This window comes from Salvelinus fontinalis, chromosome 4 (assembly GCF_029448725.1).
Source record: "Salvelinus fontinalis isolate EN_2023a chromosome 4, ASM2944872v1, whole genome shotgun sequence".
In the NCBI taxonomy this organism is placed as follows: Eukaryota; Metazoa; Chordata; class Actinopteri; order Salmoniformes; family Salmonidae; genus Salvelinus; species Salvelinus fontinalis.
In genome coordinates, this window is record NC_074668.1 from 46,122,575 (window position 1) to 46,142,248 (window position 19,674).

At 41.6% G+C, this 19,674-nt stretch overlaps 1 protein-coding gene across 1 annotated transcript; it reads right to left on the reverse strand.

Annotated features, from left to right (window-relative positions):
* Positions 1–6,201: 6,201 nt before the first annotated feature.
* Positions 6,202–19,456, reverse strand: prodhb (proline dehydrogenase (oxidase) 1b). Its single transcript, XM_055920338.1, has 14 exons — positions 19,022–19,456; positions 17,965–18,173; positions 16,313–16,347; positions 16,059–16,208; positions 15,676–15,740; positions 15,445–15,561; positions 12,735–12,805; positions 12,488–12,569; positions 11,909–12,001; positions 11,559–11,705; positions 11,115–11,290; positions 10,584–10,682; positions 7,385–7,473; positions 6,202–6,789 (listed from the first exon to the last, which is right to left on the reverse strand). Exons 1-14 carry the CDS (start codon positions 19,328–19,330, stop codon positions 6,587–6,589), a joined length of 1,845 nt encoding a protein of 614 aa, XP_055776313.1. The 5' UTR covers positions 19,331–19,456; the 3' UTR covers positions 6,202–6,586.
* Positions 19,457–19,674: the final 218 nt, after the last annotated feature.

Consider the following 19,674-nt stretch of genomic DNA (forward strand, 5'->3'; position numbering starts at 1 on the left):
GTGCTTTCGCTGAAAATCCTCTTTGAAATCGGACACTTTGGTGCGATTAACAACAAGATTACCTTTAAAATTATATAAGACACATGTATGTTTGAGGAATTTTAATTATGAGATTTCTGTTGTTTGAATTTAGCGCCCTGCACTTTCACTGGCTGTTGTCATATCGATCCTGTTAGCGGATTGCAGCCATAAGAAGTTAAACAGCCATCACTAACACAGAGGCTACTGCCTACATACAGACTAGTCACTTGAATAATGCCACTTTAATAATGTTTACATATCTTGCATTACTCATCTCAAATGTATACTACAGTTCAAAAGTTTGGGGTCACTTAGAAATGTCCTTGTTTTGAAAGAAAAACACATTTCTTGTCCATTAAAATAACATCAAGTTGATCAGAAATACAGTGTAGGCATTGTTAAGAAGCATGGATGGACGTCTAATTCTGACATGAGACTGTGAGAACTAGTTGCATAATACATGGGCACCATTCATTGGCTAGAACAAAAGCTAGTGGTGGTGGTGAAGGAGGAAAAAAGGGGCAGATTGAAAGAAATCCAGTCAAGATTAATTCTTCTTCTGTTTTAGTGACTTTCAGGAGAGGAAGAGAGAGAGCTTGGCTTTCATGGCCATGGTTTGAGTCCTAATGGCACCCTTTTCCCTATAAAGTGTATTACTTTTGACCAAAGCACTATATTACATTTTACATTTAAGTCATTTAGCACACTATATAGGGAATAGGGTGCCATTTGAGACACAACCATTGGATTAGTAATTTCTATCAGGACAGCTTTGTCTCTCACCTCCTTGGAAACTGAACGGAAACTAAATTAGAGAAACAGCCAGTCCGACAACAAGCTGTGGTGGAAGAAAAACCAATTAATTCTTCCTGAGACGTGTGATGTGAATGAAGTGTTCCTTACACTTTTAGACCCTCCTGTCTGCCCCAGCTACTGATATCTGACATGCTGATATCTAAAACATACACATGCACACAGACCCAGGAGATCTGTATCCTATGACAAACGAAATAACTCATCGTTCATAGTAAAATGGTATGGATGAGAGAACAACAGCAGCGATAAGATGCCAAATTTTCTCTCTCTCTCTCCCTTTGAATGCCTCTCTCTCAACAGACCAATGAGATTAGTTAGCGCCAGTCCCATCTGTTGCGTTTACATCTCATTTGTTTACTCATTGGTTGACATCAGAGCCGCCAACCAAGGGGAGCTGTGTGTAATCAGGCTGGTCCGGGTTGAGTCTCTCTCTCTCCCCCTCTCATCTCTCTATTCCCCTATCTTTTTCTTCCTCATTCTCTCTTACTCTGTCTCTCTCTTCTCTTCTCTCTCGCTCTCTGAAGAGTGTTCAGATCAATGGAGCATTACAGATTACCCAGAGCCATTCAGTGAGTAAAGTGACACTGATGAAGCACACACACTCTGATACTGTTGATCACTGTTGACTACAATGTGTTACGGGATTATCACACTCCACAAATGTGACTAATCCCCCCTGTTAATTCAGCAAGCATTTTCATTGGACAATTGACCTAATCATGTGACTTGTATATTGTGTATTTCAGTCCTCATGTGTTGTGTTCTATGTGGCTGCCCACAAGAAGTGAATGCAGTCTGGAGGCCTGGTGGAGCCGGGTGTGCTGAGAGCATATGGCTACGTTTGGTGAATGCACATGGAAAATGAATTTTGAGCTTTAATTGATAACGGGAGTAAATAAATGCCTGCCTCCTGGGCTGCACCACTTGCTGTGCCCCTTTTGTTTTGTTAGTACGTTTTGTGTGGTTTTACATAGCATGGTTTTAACCCATGAGTCTAAGCCCTGTCTAAGCCGGGCGGGGTTCTACTACATACTGCTTAACCCACTTCATATGTGTATACTGCATTCTAGTCAAGGCCATCCTATTCAACTATTTGTGTGTGTGTGTGTGTGTGTGTGTGTGTGTGTGTGTGTGTGTGTGTGTGTGTGTGTGTGTGTGTGTGTGTGTGTGTGTGTGTGTGTGTGTGTGTGTGTGTGCGCACACAGTACCAGTCAAAAGTTTGGATACCTACTCATTCAAGGGGTTTTCTTTATTTTTAGTATTTTCTATGTTGTAGAATAATAGTGAAGACCTCAAATCTATGAAATAACACATGGAATCATGTTGTAACCAAAAAAGTTTTAAGCAAACAGCCACCCTTTGCCTTGATGACAGCTTTGCACACTCTTTGTATTCTCTCAACCAGTTTCACCTGGAATGCTGCAACTCATCTGCAACTCATCCCAAACCATCTCAATTGGGTTGAGGTCGGATGCTTGTGTAGGCCAGGTCATACAGCACTCCATCACTCTCCTTCTTGGTAAAATAGCACTGTAGAATGCTGTGGTAGCCATGCTGGTTAAGTGTGCCTTGAATTATAAATGAATCACTGACAGTTTCACCAGCAAAGCACCATCACACCTTCTCCTCCATGCTTTACGGTGGGAACTACACATGCGAAGATCATCCGTTCACCTACAATACGTCTCACATATAAAATCTCAAATTTGGACTGATCAAACCATGGGACAGATTTCCACCGGTCGTGTTTCTTGGACTAGCAAGTCTCTTCTTATTATTGGTGACCTTTAGCAGTGGTTTCTTTGTAGCATTTCGATCATGAAGGCCTCCACGCAGTCTCCTCTGAACAGTTGATGTTGAGATGTGTCTGTTACTTGAACTCTGTTAAGCACTTATTTGGACTGCACTCTGAGATGTGGTTAACGCCAATGAATTTATCCTCTGCAGCAGTGGTAAGTCTGGGTCCACCTGTGGCAGTCCTCATGACAGCCAGTTTCATCATAATGCTTGATGGTTTTTGCAACTGCACTTAACCTTTCAAAGTTCTTAATGTTCCGTATTGACTGACCTTCATGTCTTTAAGTAATGATGGACTGTTTGTCTTTGCTTGTTGGAGCTGTTCTTGCCATAATATGGACTTGGTCTTTTACCAAATAGGGCTATCTTCTGTATAGCACCCCTACCTTGTCACAACACAACTGATTGGCTCAAACACATTAAGAAGGAAAGAAATTCCACAAATTAACTTTGAATTGAAATGCATTCCAGGTGACTACTTCAAGAAGCTGGTTGATATAATGCCAAGAGCTTGCAAAGCTGTCAAGGCAAAGGGTTGCTACTTTGAAGAATCTAAAATGTTAAATATATTTTGATTTATTTAACACTTTTTGGGGGGTTACGACATGTTTTCATAGTTTTGATGTCTTCACTATTATTCTACAATGTAGAAAGATGTACAAATGAAGAGAAACCATTGAATGAGTAGGTGTGTCCAAACTTGATTGGTACTGTATATATTATGCTATCCTACGTATTCTACAGATATACTCAATGTTATATATATACACACAAACACACTGGACTCTGACATTGCTCATCCTAATATTATATTCTGTATTTATTAATTCCATTATTGTACTTTTAGATTTGTGTGTATTGTTAGATATTACTGCACTGTTAAAGCTAGGAACACAAGCATTTCCCTACAGCTCCAATAACTTGTGCTAAATATGTGTTTGCGACCAAATTTGATATGGAATTGTTTTAAGAGGGTCAAGCCAAGGATCCTTTTGTTATTTGCTTTAGATTTTTAAGACCCATTGAAGTACAAAACATATTTTTTTGCTTTATTGCTGTTAGCCCATACAAACACATTTGACTTGAGACTTGGTATAAAATAGCTTTGACTTGGAGCCTCATGACTCTGGACTTTGACTTGAGACTGACTTAAAATGATCTGACCTGGTTATGTCACTCATTTTGTGGCACAGTCTACATGGATTAATCTACATGTAGCCGCATCATCGCCCTTGCAAAGAAAATGCAACAGATTGGCTAGTGAAACGTACACTCGGAACTCTAATTGGACCATCAAACTCTCAATCAACACAGGTCGGGCGAGCAGTTTGGCGGACTTTGATTACAAAACAAATCAGCATTCTCTGGATTTATCGTGCTTTCAAGACAACTGGGAACTCGGGGGGGGGGGGGTCAAGGTCAAATCATGACGTCAATGATCTACAGGTCAGACCTGTTGGATGACCGTTCAAAGATTATTTTCCCAGTTGGAGCTAGTTTTTTTCCCCCAGTTGTCTTGAACTCACTGAAGTCAGAGATTTCCGACTTTATAGTTGTTTTGAACGTGGCAGAAATCATGCTGGATTGACAGCATGGCCAATGTATTGAAACTGTTCTGGCCCGTGGTGTTGTATGTTTATTATTTTAATCTTGGTAAAGGGACCGTTAAACCCAGACTTGGACCACCCACTACACTGAATAGCAAGCTAGTGATTGATTGCTTTGCAACACTTGCAGTTGGCAACTGATTCCTTCCAAACCACTCATTGTTGAGTTTGCGATTTCCAACTTGTGTAATGTTTACAATACATCTGCCTTCAATACATTTTTCATTTTATAGCAACACTGTGCACAATGTTTAGAGTGCACATGAACATTTGCAAGACTCATGAGGTAGCAATTGTTTATTTCATTAAATGTATGATTGTCTTTGTTCATATTTCCCAGAGTTCCGTGTGTCCTGTTCCTGTCATTTTTGTTGTGCGTAATAGGAGCGCGTGCTTCAGGCTACATGGCCTGCGCTCCACGCTTTGCAGTCAGAACATTGAATGAGAGAAAATAGTTTGTCTGACCAATTTGCCTACAATGAATCGCACATCCTCTCCCTCCCCTATTCAGTGTGAGAGAACAATATCACAGGCAATTTAATGAACATCTGCAGAGTCACAGGGTGATAATTATTGGGAAGCGTGATTAGTTTCTGACTGAGATATTAATAGACTCTCAGTAATGAAACAGGCATTAGCCTACAATTATCACACAAAATTACCCATACTGGGAGTCTAACTTAAAAGCTGGGCTACCAAAAGAGGACAATAACTTTGTGATTTCCCCATTTTCCTTCTTTAACAAGACTTGTTTATGTGTTGAGAGTTATGTGTTGAGAGTCCATTCATACAAAATGACCCATACTGGGAGTCTAACTCAAAAGCTGGGCTATCAAAAGAGAACGATAACTTTCTGATTGTCACGCCCTGGCCTTAGTATTCTTTGTTTTCTTTATTATTTTAGTTAGGTCAGGGTGTGACATGGGGAATGTTTGTGTTTTGTTGGTTTTGGGTGTTTTTTATGATAAAGGGGTTGTTGGGTATAGTATATGGGTTTGTGTGGAGTACATGTGTCTAGTGTTGTCTATGTATGTTTAGTTGTCTAGGAGAGTCTATGGTTACCTGAATGAGTTCCCAATTAGAGACAGCTGATTTCGGTTGTCTCTGATTGGGAGCCTTATTTAGGGTAGCCATAGGCTCTCATTGGTTGTGGGTAATTGTCTATGTCAGAACGTTTGTAGCCTGTGTGTGTGTGCACGACGTTTATTAGCTTCACGATCGTTTGTTGTTTTGTATAGTTTGTATTAAGTGTTTCGTGTTTATTTTTCGTCATCTTTTAAAATAAAAGAAGATGGCTTATTTTCCTAAAGCTGCGTTTTGGTCCATCAATCCTCCACACGATCGTGACACTGATTTCTTGTACAAGACTTGTTGAGGCCTTGTGCATTTTTCCATACATTCTTCTTGTCAGCCATTTTGATTATAAACTCACTTCGTGAAACACATTTTGACAAAATTAACGACTTTTCACAGATAGCTTAAGTATATTTACAAGAGACAAGGTTGGAGTGTAAAATCCAACATATTTAAAATGTAATTAATTTACATGCCAAATGGACAAATAAATAGCACACTCAGTATCAGTTATTTGATGTCCAGAATCGTATACAATACTGTAATTGCATCCCTGGATATGAACACAAAAGAAACTAGGCTTCCGGAGAACCAACCCTCCAGACCCTTTACACAATTTAGTTCCAAGAACCTCTTATTGATTCAAACTAAACTAGCTCTGTCTATGAGAGCAATATTTAATACAGTACTACAGAGGCACCAGTGTGTGTAGACAAGTATACATTCTCACCCTAGATTTATGTACAGTATACATTTCCAAAGAACACTATATGACACTATCTTTAAAACATTATGTAGGAAATCTACAGAAATACTCCTCAGAGGTTTTTGTATTCTCAAGAAGCATTATAAAGTAAAAGGGATATTGATGGATCTTTTACTTCCATTTAAATCAAGCCTGCTGTGTTTTTATTACTGTTGTCCCTCTCCGGGATAAATAGAGCTATAAAAAGCAGCGAGTGACGGGCAGACCGGGCCAGCCTGACATTTTAGGGAGTCCTGTTAGAGTAGTAAAGATGCCCATATGATGTATGCAGCGCTCTGAGGATGCTGAGGACACCAAGAGGAATGCTTACAGAGAGAGGAAGAAAGGGAAGTGGGGGAGAGAGAGAGGGAGAAAGATGGCTAGGGGGAAGGGGGAGAGATTAACAGAGAGAGGGGTAATCGATAAGAATAAGACAGAGACCATGACAAAGAGAGGGAGGAGACAGAAAGAGAGCGCACTAGGAAGAGATTAAGCAGCATGGACAGACAGTTAGCTAGCTGTGATTTCATAGTCCCGGTTCAGGCTGAGGTCTGTAGAAGACCTGTCCTGAGGTCAGCCTGCGTTTTAGCTCCTTCCACAGCAGCTCCCTCTCCCTCTGGGAACCCTTCATGAAGCCCCTGTTCTCCTGGGCACGACGGGATAGGTACGGTATCACCTCATTCACCGGCCCGTATGGAACATATTTATAGACAGGGAAACCTGCCTGGCCTGGGGGAGAGAGACAGAGGGGAAGATAATGACATTTATTGGGGCAGCTTTTCAGTACAAACCCCAAAAATATTATACTTGGCTAGTGTAATGGAATTAGTGAGTTGGGAATTTATTCAACTAATCATGCACTTAAATTTAAGACCACACAAAGTTGAACCAGTAGTATCTTCACTAGGATGGAGCAAAAGCCTTCACATCCTGTGGCTCCCCAGCACCTCAGTTGATCATCCCTGATTTAGTTCAATACAATGTCTTTGATTGACAAACTAGTGCTGTGAGCCAACAACAGTCATGGCCAATTTGTCAATAATGTGTCAGTGCAAGTCCCAGAACTCCATATGTGCACATTGCAGGGTCATGAGGTTCCATGTGTCAGCACAAATAACTGACTGCTATTGGGAAATACCAATACTAATCCTATGGAATCTAAACAGGGCCAACAGGCCATCAAATCAGCAGTGCTCTGTGAGGTCCGAGAGCTCTGTCTGTCCCTGCATCCCAAAGATCTGTCCTGTAGGCATGGGAAGTGCAGACTTGGACTACTGGGAAGCTAACCAATCAATCAATTAACCAATCAGTCAGTCAGTCTCACCCAATGGGAAGCTGATTTGGTCACACATGCCCAGCAGCTGTCCAAAATACACCTTGTTCTCCGTGGGAGTCAGGCCCAACTCATTCATCCTGTGTCAACAAGAGGAAAAGGATTAATATAATAGTTATATTTGTATGGTATATGACAGTGAAGTAGACACAGTCTATGAAACTAAGAGATGGTTTACCCGGGCATAGAGACTTCCTTTGGACACATTTTGTTACTGTATGTGCAAACAGCTCTAGCTAGCACTAATGGTGAAAGGGACACGTTAGCTTTCCACACACAGTTGAAATCGGAAGTTTACATACACTTAGGTTGGAGTCATTAAAACTCGTTTTTCAACCACTCCACAAATTTCTTGTTAACAAACTATGGTTTTGGCAAGTCGGTTAGGACATCTACTTTGTGCATAACACAAGTAATTTTTCCAACAATTGTTTACAGACAGATTATTTCACTTGAAATTCACTGTATCCCAATTCCAGTGGGTCAGAAGTTTACATACACTAAGTTGACTGTGCTTTAAAACTGCTTGGAAAATTCCATAAAATTATGTCATGGCTTTAGAAGCTTCTGATAGGCTAATTGACATAATTTGAGTCAATTGGAGGTGTACCTGTGGATGTATTTGTGGAAGGCCTACCTACAAACCCAATGTCTCTTTGCTTGCCATCATGGGAAAATCAAAAGAAATCAGCCAAGACCTCAGAAAAGAAATTGTAGACCTCCACAAGTCTGGTTCATCCTTGGGAACAATTTCCAAACGCCTGAAGGTACCAAGTTCATCTGTACAAACAATAGTACGCAAGTATAAACACCATGGGACTACGCAGCTGTCATATCACTCAGGAAGGAGATGTGTTCTGTCTCCTAGAGATGAGCGTACTTTGGTGCGAATCAATCCCAGAACAACAGCAAAGAACCTTGTGAAGATGCTGGAGGAAACAGGTACAAAAGTAAATATATCCACAGTAAAACAAGTCCTATATCGACATAGCCTGAAAGGCCGCTCAGCAAGGAAGAAGCCTATGCTCCAAATCCACCATAAAAAGCCAGACTACGGTTTGCAACTACATATGGGTACAAAGATTGTACTTTTTGGAGAAATGTCCTCTGGTCTGATGAAAGAAAAATGTAACTGTTTGGCCATAATGACCATCGCTAAGTTTGGAGGAAAAGGGTGGGCTTGCAAGCCAAAGGCTACCCAAAATGTTCGACCCAAGTTAAACAATTTAAAGGCAATGCTACCAAATACTAATTGAGTGTATGTAAACTTCTGACCCACTGGGTATGTAATGAAATAAATAAAAGCTGAAATAAATCATTCTCTCAACTATTATTCTGACATTTCACATTCTTAAAATAAGGTGGTGATCCTAACTGACCTAAAACAGGGATTTTTACTAGGATTAAATGTCAAGAATTGTGAAAAACTGAGTTAAAATGTATTTGGCTAAGGTATGTAAACTTCTGACTTCAACTGTACAGTCGTGGCAAAAAGTTTTGAGAATGACATAAATATTAATTTCCACAAAGTTTGCTGCTTCAGTGTCTTTAGATATTTTTGTCAGATGTTACTATGGAATACTGAAGTATAATTTACAAACATTTCATAAGTGTCAAAGGCTTTTATTGACAATTACATGAAGTTGATGCAAAGAGTCAATATTTGCAGTGTTGCCCCTTATTTTTCAAGACCTCTGCAATCCGCCCTGGCATGCTGTCAATTAACTTCTGGGCCACATCCTGACTGATGGCAGCCCATTCTTGCATAATCAATGATTGGAGTTTGTCAGAATTTGTGGGGTTTTGTTTGTCCACCCGCCTCTTGAGGATTGACCACAAGTTCTCAATGGGATTAAGGTCTGGGGAGTTTCCTGGCCATGGACCCAAAATATCGATGTTTTGTTCCCCAAGCCACTTAGTTATCACTTTTGCCTTATGGCAAGGTGCTCCATCATGCTTGAAAAAGGCATTGTTCGTCACCAAACTGTTCCTGGATGGCTGGGAGAAGTTGCTCTTGGAGGATGTGTTAGTACCATTCTTTATTCATGGCTGTATTCTTAGGCAAAATTGTGAGTGAGCCCACTCCCTTGGCTGAGAAGCAACCCCAAGCATGAATGGTCTCTGGATGCTTTACTGTCGGCATGACACAGGACTGATGGTAGCGCTCACCTTGTCTTCTCCAGACAAGCTTTTTTCCGGATGCCCCAAACAATTGGAAAGAGGATTCATCAGAGAAAATGACTTTACCCCAGTCCTCAGCAGTCCAATCCTTGTACCTTTTGCAGAATATCAGTCTGTCCCTGATGTTTTTCCTGGAGAGAAGTGGCTTCTTTGCTGCCCTTCTTGACACCAGGTCATCCTCAAAGGCTTTGCCTCACTGTGCGTGCAGATGCACTCACACCTGCCTGCTGCCATTTCTGAGCAAGCTCTGTACTGGTGGTGCCCCGATCCCGCAGCTGAATCAACTTTAGGAGACGGTCCTGGCGCTTGCTGGACTTTCTTGGGCGCCTTGAAGCCTTCTTCACAACAATAGGAACCGCTCTCCTTGAAGTTCTTGATGATCCGATAAATGATTGATTTAGGTGCAATCTTACTAGCAGCAATATCCTTGCCTGTGAAGCCCTTTGTGTGCAAAGCAATGATGACGGCACGTGTTTCCTTGAAGGTAACCATGATTGACAGAGGAAGAACAATGATTCCAAGCACGACCCTCCTTTTGAAGCTTCAAGTCTGTTATTCGAACTCAATCAGCATGACAGAGTGATCTCCAGCCTTGTCCTCGTCAACACTCACACCTGTGATAATGAGAGAATCACTGACATGATGTCAGCTGGTCCTTTTGTGGCAGGGCTGAAATGCAGTGGAAATGTTTTTGGGAGATTCAGTTCATTTGCCTGGCAAAGAGGGACTTTGCAATTAATTGCAATTCATCTTATCACTCTTCATAACATTCTGGAGTATATGCAAATTTCTATCAACTGAGGCAGCAGACTTTGTGAAATGTAATATTCGTGTCATTCTCAAAACTTTTGGCCACGAATGTACATAGTATATGCTTTAAATATGAGAAAAACTCTATAGAAATGCAATAACTACGTGTGTTAGAGTTTGAGCAGGAAAACTAGACAGAGAGCCATCCTCAGTGTGTCTGTGTCAAGCTAAGGCCATGCAGTGCAGTAATGAGACTTGCCTCCTGAGGGTGTGCTTCACTGTGTCCTCATTGTGAGAAGCAACCATGACATTGGCATTTCTGTTCAGTCCAATCTCATCGAGGACGTAGTCTAGACACCTTACAAAGTACAGACATGACAGAAATGTTAAGTAAACTACAGGAAGCCTAGCGGTTAAGAGCGTTGGGCCAGTAACTTAAAGGTTGTAGTTTGAATCACTGAGCCGACTAGGTGAAAAATTGGTCGATGTGCCCCTGAGCAAGGCACTTAACCCTAGATGCTCCTGTAAGTCGCTCTGGATAAGAGTGTCTGCTGAATGACTAAAATAAAACCAAAATGCTCTCTGTGTGAAACGATGTTACACAGCTGTGATATAAAAATTACCCATAGTACTCTACTTTTAGTCAAGTCAGAGAGTTTAGTTTATAGGTCATTAATCATTTTAACAGGTTCTTAAAAACAATTGCTATTCAATACGAATTGAAGAATGTTTTAAGTACCGTATGTATTTAAGCACAGTGAGTAACTAAATAAGCACATCCATCCCTTACTTGTGGTACATCATGTTAGTGGTCTCATAGTCAGGGTTGATGGGGTCCTCGTATCCGATCTCCTCCGCTCTGCTCCTCTCCTGGTACATATAAGCCCCACGCACCAGCTTGGCCCCAAAAAACCATCCCTCACGCCTCGACAACTCAACATCCATTGTCACAATATCATAGGCCTCCTACAATGGAAGAGAAAGCGAGAGGAAGGAAGTAAAGGAGGGATATTAGGGACACCGGTCATCTGTATAATAATGGCGTATAAGCTGTTTATAAGCAAACCTTCAAATTATGTGTTTCAGAGAGCTGCTGGTAAGACATGACTACATATACAGTATGAGCATAGAAACTCAGTGACAGGGTCTCTAGTAGCCTCAGCTCCCAGGCTTCAACTTCCTTGTCATGTGACAAACAAGACTTGGAAGGATGGCAACGTAACGGGTCTCTAACCTTGAGGTAGCACTGGTAGGTGTTGAAGATGACAGGTTTCCTTCTATTGTAGGTCCTCTGCATCTCCACAGTCAGTTTGCTGATGGCGGGCTGGAAGTAGGTCTGCTCTGCATCCACCATCAGACGAACACTGTGCTCCTCTGCATGCTGCAACACAGACAGCCAGAACAGGTGAGTTCCAGTTCAATCCGCACATGAGCTCAGAGCTTTTCTCAATACACCAAGGAAACTGAACTGGTAGCTAATTGTGAGGTGACCTGGCGTGATGTAACGTGACATAGCATAACATTGCTGAAGATAACATAAACATGGCATGGTTTCATATAGCATTTTGACCTCCCTGTGTTTACATTGGCAAGTACGTCCAGCCTCTGGAGCATCCTCTTCATCTGTTTCTCCTCCTCCTCTGTGAACTTATTGAGCAGGGGCTCCAGCTGACCAGTCTGGACAAACAAAGAAAGGAGAGCCTAAAATACCTTACCTGAGGCTCACTGAATCACACTGTCTGAGCTAACACTGGAGATAGCTCACACACACAGAGACCTGAGGGCCTTTACCTTCAACAGACTGGCTTTGTCTAAGCTAAGATAAGTAAGTATTAACACACGGCCTCAAGCCTTCTCACACCGCTGAGGTGTGTGGTTATTCCTTTGAATTGCACAGCTGTCATGTGTTAATGCTTACATTGGGAATGGTGTGCCAATTCAAACCATTTCAGGCCCAGTGAGTCATAATAGGTGTAACTCCTTTCAAACATTCATTCACCATTCTGGGATCAACTCTAAACTGAATGGTCAATCTTATCAACGTATTTGCTCAAACAATTGACAGGGTTTGGAGGAGTTTACAGAACCACTTGAGTTTGAAACAAATCCAAATGGTGCTGATCTTCTAGAGTACTTTCATTGCCATTGCCGTGCCTTGCTTACCTCTAAATTTGGGACAACCAGCAGATCTGATATCTTTATTCTGTCGTCGATCAGGCTGTTCCAGTCCAGCCTGTCAATGGTGCTGGAGGGCCACAGAGAGAGACCGCTTTTAGTCAAATATAGTAATATATAATATTTTAGTCAAATATAGTTGTTGTAAGGGGCTTTTTCAACAAAGTATGCAAGGGCATTATTCTACTGCTTTATGACATAATACCACTAGTTCGAGAAACTGTATTATCTTTACCCTGATCCTTGTTTCTCTCCAGTGAACCAGCCATGGAAGTCACCTGTGGCCCCCAGCGTGGTCATAAACTCCTGTATGGACAAATAGGCATTTTTGACCGTATAGATAGTACGACATTGTTATCTCAATGGATCAAATAGGTCAAACAAGGGGTCATCACCTAAACACAAGTCATTATAAACCCTAAAGAACAGCAACTGTGTTCTCAGGGTTGGGTAGGTTACTTTCTAAATATAATCCGTCACGGTTACTAGTTACCTTCCAAAAATTGTAATCAGAATCGTAACTTTTGGATTACCCAAACTCAGTAACATAATCTGTTTACGTTCAGTTACTTTTAGCTTGCTTTCCGCTTAAGAGGCATTAGAAGAAGACCAAAATTAATATGACCAATTGAATGACGTTTCTTTGCAGGGTAAATACATTTGAGACGTTGCATCGCTGGCTATATATGGATGTTACATTTTACTTTATGGGTTGGTTATGTAGGCTTCTTCTAACCCATTGCTTTCTACTACAGATAATAATACAAGTAGGTCATATATTTGCATTATAAAACAAAGTCTGTCAGATGTCCTGTCGTTCCAATTAATTAATACTCCTTGATCTTCAAGACTTAGAAATATAGATTAGCCAACATTTTTTACCTGAACTTAACCCAAACACTAAGGACTTAATAACCTACTCTGTTGTTTATGTTTTGTTGTCATGGAGGACTGATTGGGGTCATTGCTTCAAGTTGAAAAAGAAATGTTGCTCTCATGTAATGGCATGCTTTGAGCACTACTGAAAAGTACAATTTGCATGTGACAAATGAATACCATATGCTGCATTTGCTATAGGCCAATTGCTTAAATTTCTGTCGGTGACACTTTGATATGCTGATAATTTGCAGCTGTTTGGGATAATTCTATCAAAAGTGTGCAAGTTTGGGCATGTGTCTGTTTTTTTTATCAGCATGAATTAGATTGAGCAATAAAAGCCCCACTTAAATTAAACTCGTTTTTGACAGTATTGAACACAATACCACAGGGAGTTTAGAAAGGAGAAACTCGCTCAAACTTTTATTCAATAGGCTGGGAACCGCACTAAAGCTGTTTCAAGAGCTGACTCACTGACTGTCCACTGGTCACAAAAACAATGATTGATAAGCAGCTTAAACTTCTTAAATTCTACCATTATAGGGTTAAAATACACATATACATTGGTAAGCTGCAATCCCCAACAACCACAATCTGTAAGGCGCACAGACACACACATACACACACACACACATGGTACCATACACACTATACACACGGATTTTGTGTTTTAGATATGTGATAGTAGAGTAGTGGCCTGAGGGCACACATTTAATGTGTTGTGAAATCTGTTGTGAAATATAATGGCATGTTTTAAATTATATACAATTGCCTTAAGTTTGCTAGACCCCAGGAAGAGTAGATGCTGCCTTGGCAGCAGCTAATGGGGATCTGTAATAAATACAAATACAAAAAGCTAAATGAGAGAGCAGGAGTGTGATTCACATCAATGTGCTATGTAGATATAAATAATAAGTGATATCCACCACTGCTGTTGTCCTTAACTCCAAGCGTTTATTTAAGTTGGATAATCGTTTGATGCCGACAGCAGTCGCACCATTGGAAGACATAGCTTGGACTGTAGCCTACAAAACCTATTCCTATTTTCCTGCGATCCATAAAACACGTTTGGTGTGTCATCATAGTGTCACACCCTGATCTGTTTCACCTGTTCTTGTGCTTGTCTACACCCCCTTCCAGTTGTCGCCCATCTTCCCCATTATCCCTTGGGTATTTTTACCTGTGTTTTCTGTCTGTCTACACCAGTTCATCTTGTTTGCCAAGTCAACCAGCGTTTTTCTCTCAGCTCCTGTTTTTCCCCAGTCTCTCTTTTTCTCGTCCTCCTGGTTTTGACCCTTGCCTGTCCTGACTCTGAGCCCGCCTGCCTAACCACTCTGCCTGCCCCTGACCTCGAGCCTGCCTGCTGCCCTGTACCGTTTTGGACTCTGCCCTGGGTATAAACTCTTTCCTGTCCCTGACCTGCCTTTTGTCTATCCCTTGGACTATAATAAATATCAGAGCTCAAACCATCCGCCGCCTGTGTCTGCATCTGGGCCTCGCCTTGTGTCGTTATACATAGTGGCCTCTGACTTGTAGTCAGACTCGCTCACGCCGAACAAATTTAAACTTGCGCCTTTTTTGAATTCTGACTTGAATGTCATTGTCACGTATACTCCCTCTCCGGCCTCTAGGTCATCAGGCTGCTGATTATCCCGCACATCGTCACCATCGTCGAGAGCACCAGCGCCTCATGACACTCACCTGGACTCTATCACCTCCTTGATTATCTTCCCTATATCTGTCACTCCACTTGGTTCTTTCCTCAGGTGTTATTAACGGTTTCATGTCGGTGCGTTGTGTGCGTTTCGTGTTTATTTTTTTGTTTATTTATTAAAACACTTGCTTCCCGACTCTCAGCGCACTCGTTGCAGTCGTTGAGAAAACTCTCTTTCTGAATTGAAAAGTAATCCTATAAGTAATCATCTAGTTTTTCAAAAGTATCTGTAATCGGATTACAATATTTTTGCTGGTAACAGAACCGTTACTCCCGTTACTCTGGTAACAGAACCGTTACTCCCGTTACTCTGGTAACAGAACCGTTACTCCCCAACCCTGTGTGTTCTATATACCTGTAGTGGCTGCAGCTCTAGCCTCTGCTCCAGAGCCTCCATGCCATCTCTCCCCTGCTGTGCCGCCAGGAAGCTGAAGAAACGCCTCCATTTCACCAGCACCTCCGAGAACTGGAGCTATAGAGGTAGAGAGCAAAATACAAGCATTATAGCACTTTACCAGAGAGTCAACTATCAGCTAAGTGTGTGCTACACATTGATATTAAATGAGGTGAGTTCCCCCTTAACTACCAGGAACTGAGGTCGTCCCAGTGCAGTCATCTTGATGGCAGAGAAGCCATCCACTGAGCTCCCACCTGGATGAAGGTTGATAGGTCACACATGCTCAGTGTAAGCCACACTAATATCAATCAAAAACAGCAATATATAAATTCATGGGAATAGGAAGCTGATGCATTTTGCATAATGTTGTCTAAACAGTAAGGTTACATAGAGGGATATTTTGCTGAGTACAATTACGGTCTTGCGTTCATGAGTGTCCATTAGTGAGTGTTATGATGCCAAGAAACTACAAATTGGTACATGGTAATTACTATTATTACTATTAGTCACTGAATAAAAAACTCCATCCCAACCACCCAGCCTTTTCGTATTGTTTATATCCACAGGTGTACCAGATGCTTTGATACACTTTAGGAAGGTCTCCATGTGTTGGTCACATTTGGCCTCATCAGAGTAGAAGTATGTCCTGGCGCCGGTCACTCCCCCTCGGCGGTCCCCAAACTGTTGGTGAGCCTTGTACTGCTTTTCTCTGTGGTCCATGCCTGCAGGGGGAAGCAAACACATCAGCATCCCTCCCTATTGCAACCAGTTGCATCATATAGTTTGGGCTCAAATGAGAGCAAAAAAAACGCAAGGACAGACTTACTCATGCCTTCTTTCTCTGTAGCAGACACGCATGAGCTGACAATGAGAAAAGAGAGGAGAATTGATTAATTTGTTATGGACACAAAGTATTACAAGAGATCTCTCTCCACACACACACACACACACATTCAATTCCTTGGTGAGCACACATCAAGCCCCGTTCCACTTCTAGAAATAAACACCATTCTATGAACCATATTGCCTTTGAGGCACAAGCCAGTGTGTATAGCACACATCTACCCACAGGTGGCCCCAGATTGACTGAAGCTGAGCTGTCTCCCTGCCAAAGTTTTGACCTTCCTGAAAGGGCACTCTGACACACTACACCGTCACAGATCACAGGACACAAGGGCTGACGTCACAGGATACTACATTGGATATTTTGGTGGTTATTGGTGCTAGGTTTGGTGGGCTTTTGGACGTCACTGTCAGTGCGTTTAAACAGAAGGAGGTTGAATGGTATGATGGCATGTAAGTGCCAGACGTTTTACATGCTTGGGATGGAACTGTAAATGTCTGAATGATGGTTTGGTTGTTGGTTTGCATATTTGTGTGTACATCTATGAGCTTGTGAAACCTCCATACTTTTCTATTTTATTCTCCTGGAAGGCCAAGCGTTCCTGTTGTTGGTGTCCTACTCTAGCTGATCAGTGCGATTCTCTTTGGAGGGTCATAGGAGTGCATGTCAAGCACGGACGTTACTATAGCAGTCGTCTTGCATCAAAGTAGACTAGCTACCTTTCCCTAGCGTATGCCTTGCAGGTCTGTTTTTTTTAACCAACAGAGGCCTGACTGAGACTTTGATGACCATGTCTTTTGATATGAGAGAGAGAGAGAGAGAGAGAGAGAGAGAGAGAGAGAATCTCTCTCACTGGACTAAATGCCGACCAAATTTCTTATTTATTTATTTGTAGGTATATAACCTCAAAGTTAAAGTTGTCCTTCAAAGAGGGGCCAGGAAACTAAGCTAAGAAGAAGAACAAATGTCCTTAGCATAACTAACTCACAGTGTGAGTACATAGTGCCATTATCTCACACATCAAAACTACAGCTCTCCTCAGAGAGAACGGTTGTGTAAGTTTTTCCTGGCCTGTCATACAGGCTTATATCAGAGCTGGGATCAACTCATGTGACAGAATTCCTGAAGAGTGAGTTCCGAGAGGCCAGCCAATCCACCGAGGAGGGCCTTGACCAAACCGACCAATGGGGTCTGGACAGACAAGTGTTTACATCCTAAGAGGGATATCAAATTATAGCATGTCCCTGGCTTCAAACGAGTGGAAAATCATACTTGTGGTCATTCACTCTGGTTAGATTTGGATGCCTTTGATTTTATACAAAATAAGGAAATTACATTAGTTTGGGGAACTAAATCTGTGTGTGTGAAAAATAGAACTTTGTTTGCTAAAAACAATGCTGTGTGCTTTCAGAAGTGAATAACACAGAACTGCAGTACTTTCTATGTTCCCTAATCCTCATCGAAACCTAACTGATGACAGGAAATGCATTCATCAAACAACCACTCATATTCCTTCTGATTAAGTTGTGGAACAGCATTTTATATAGGTTAGGAACAGCATTTTATATAGGTTAGGAACAGCATTTTATATAGGTTAGGAACAGCATTTTTAGGGTAATAAGCAATTTACTTACTTCATCTCTTTAGTCACTGCATCCTCCTGTGTGAGGTCCTCCTCTACACTGTAGTCCAGGACAGAGCCCACTCCGAAGGCCCTGTTCTTTTGAATCAGAGACTTGATGGACTTGTGGTCCTCTCCCGCCACAAACTGACCATAGAATGTCATCTTCATAAACTGCTCAAATGCCTTCTTCCCCAGTAGGAACTTACTGATGTCCATCAGCTAAGAAAAAAAGGGAAATGCATTTAGAACTCGATTCAAGGTATAGCGCGATTAAAATTAAAGCGTTTACAGTGAATGCAGTCCCCACAAACAAGTAAACATTTCCTTTCAATTTCATTCACGCCATTACTGTGGATCGTCAGTGCTACGGATTGAATCAAGACAATAATTGTGTGGTAATAATGGTAATAAAGCCTTTATGAATGCTACATAACATTGTTATAGCATTTGCCATGAACACCGTCTTTTTCAGTTTTTGGAAATTTCCCTGAGGTGAGGACCTCAAGGTGACAACAAACAGTGGGAGGAGGGCCGGGCAAGTCAGGCACAGTTATGTTCTATAAGAGGGAGTAATTCCACACTCTAAATAGACCGCTTGGTGGTAACGTTACCTAGTGATAGGCACACAGCATGCTAGGTAGACGACAGATTTACTGGAAGAGAGGTAATAGATTCCTTGCTGCCTGCACCTGTATGCACACCCTTTAGGTTAACTGAATGTTATACAACTATGTTTATGTTTTCTTATACCACCTCAAATAAGAGTTCTCTCACTGGAAAAATAATTCCATTATATTCTGTTTCTTATATATCCTATAAAATGCAGATTCTCGTGCATTTAGAAAATCATTTGGGTCTTCTGTGTTGTCTTCTATTAGGAGTCAGCATCCTTCTAAAGGACAGACAGATCAGCAAGTGAAACCACCACAGCAGGGTGTAGAGAGACAGAGATCACATGCGGTAATGTTTCTCTAATAGAGTTCATGTGTCTCACCAACTTGAGCTTCTCAACAACAAAACAAATGCAAAACGTAATGCAGATTCAGCACACAGCTATTGTACCATACCTCCTTATTCTTATCAACCAACAGGTCATAAGAGCACAGTTTGAAAACCACCAAACTTCTGAGCAGTTCTAAATTATCTTTACTCTTGTATGCTTCCTGGGTCAGCTCAAAGTCGATAGAGATCTTTGGAGAGGAGGAAGCATTTCTGCTTTTCCTTGAAGAGTAGGACTCTCTGTTGGTGACATCCTGGTCTGCCTGAGTTGAGGCGACAGTGGACTGTGCTCTTCGGTAAGAAAGGGTATTCAGTCTTCTGACGTTTATATCCACGCCTGCCCGAGTAAGGGCAGGTACAGTTTTGACATAAGACATGAGTTTTGAGGTGCTGCGTTGGTCTCAGCGGAACTAACTAAGCAGGTGAGCGCAGCATCGATTGTGGGCTGTTTAAAATGTGTTTCGCATTTATCTGCCACGCGTATTCGTATCTACTCCGTTCATGCATATTTACAGTAGTTTAATTCTGAAGTACCGGTTGGTGGAAAAACCCTGACGCATGCATATTGATTTTGACGTAATAGGTACATTTCGACACGTCTTTATTGAGACCTCATTGGCTAAGACTTTAAAGTGGACTTGGGCGCGCAAGACCATCAATCTGTCCGCTGTCATGAAATCTTGTGGAATAGGGATTTTTTGTGTAGGCCTAATGTTGCACC

Coding starts and splice junctions, on each gene's coding strand:
- prodhb (XM_055920338.1), bottom strand. CDS start 19,330: ATGTCTTATGTCAAAACTGTACCTGCCCTTACTCGGGCAGGCGTGGAT. Junction 15,562..15,675: donor TGGGACGACCTCAGTTCCTG/GTAGTTAAGGGG, acceptor CTACCTCTATAG/CTCCAGTTCTCGGAGGTGCT. Junction 11,706..11,908: donor GGCTGGACGTACTTGCCAAT/GTAAACACAGGG, acceptor TCTGTGTTGCAG/CATGCAGAGGAGCACAGTGT.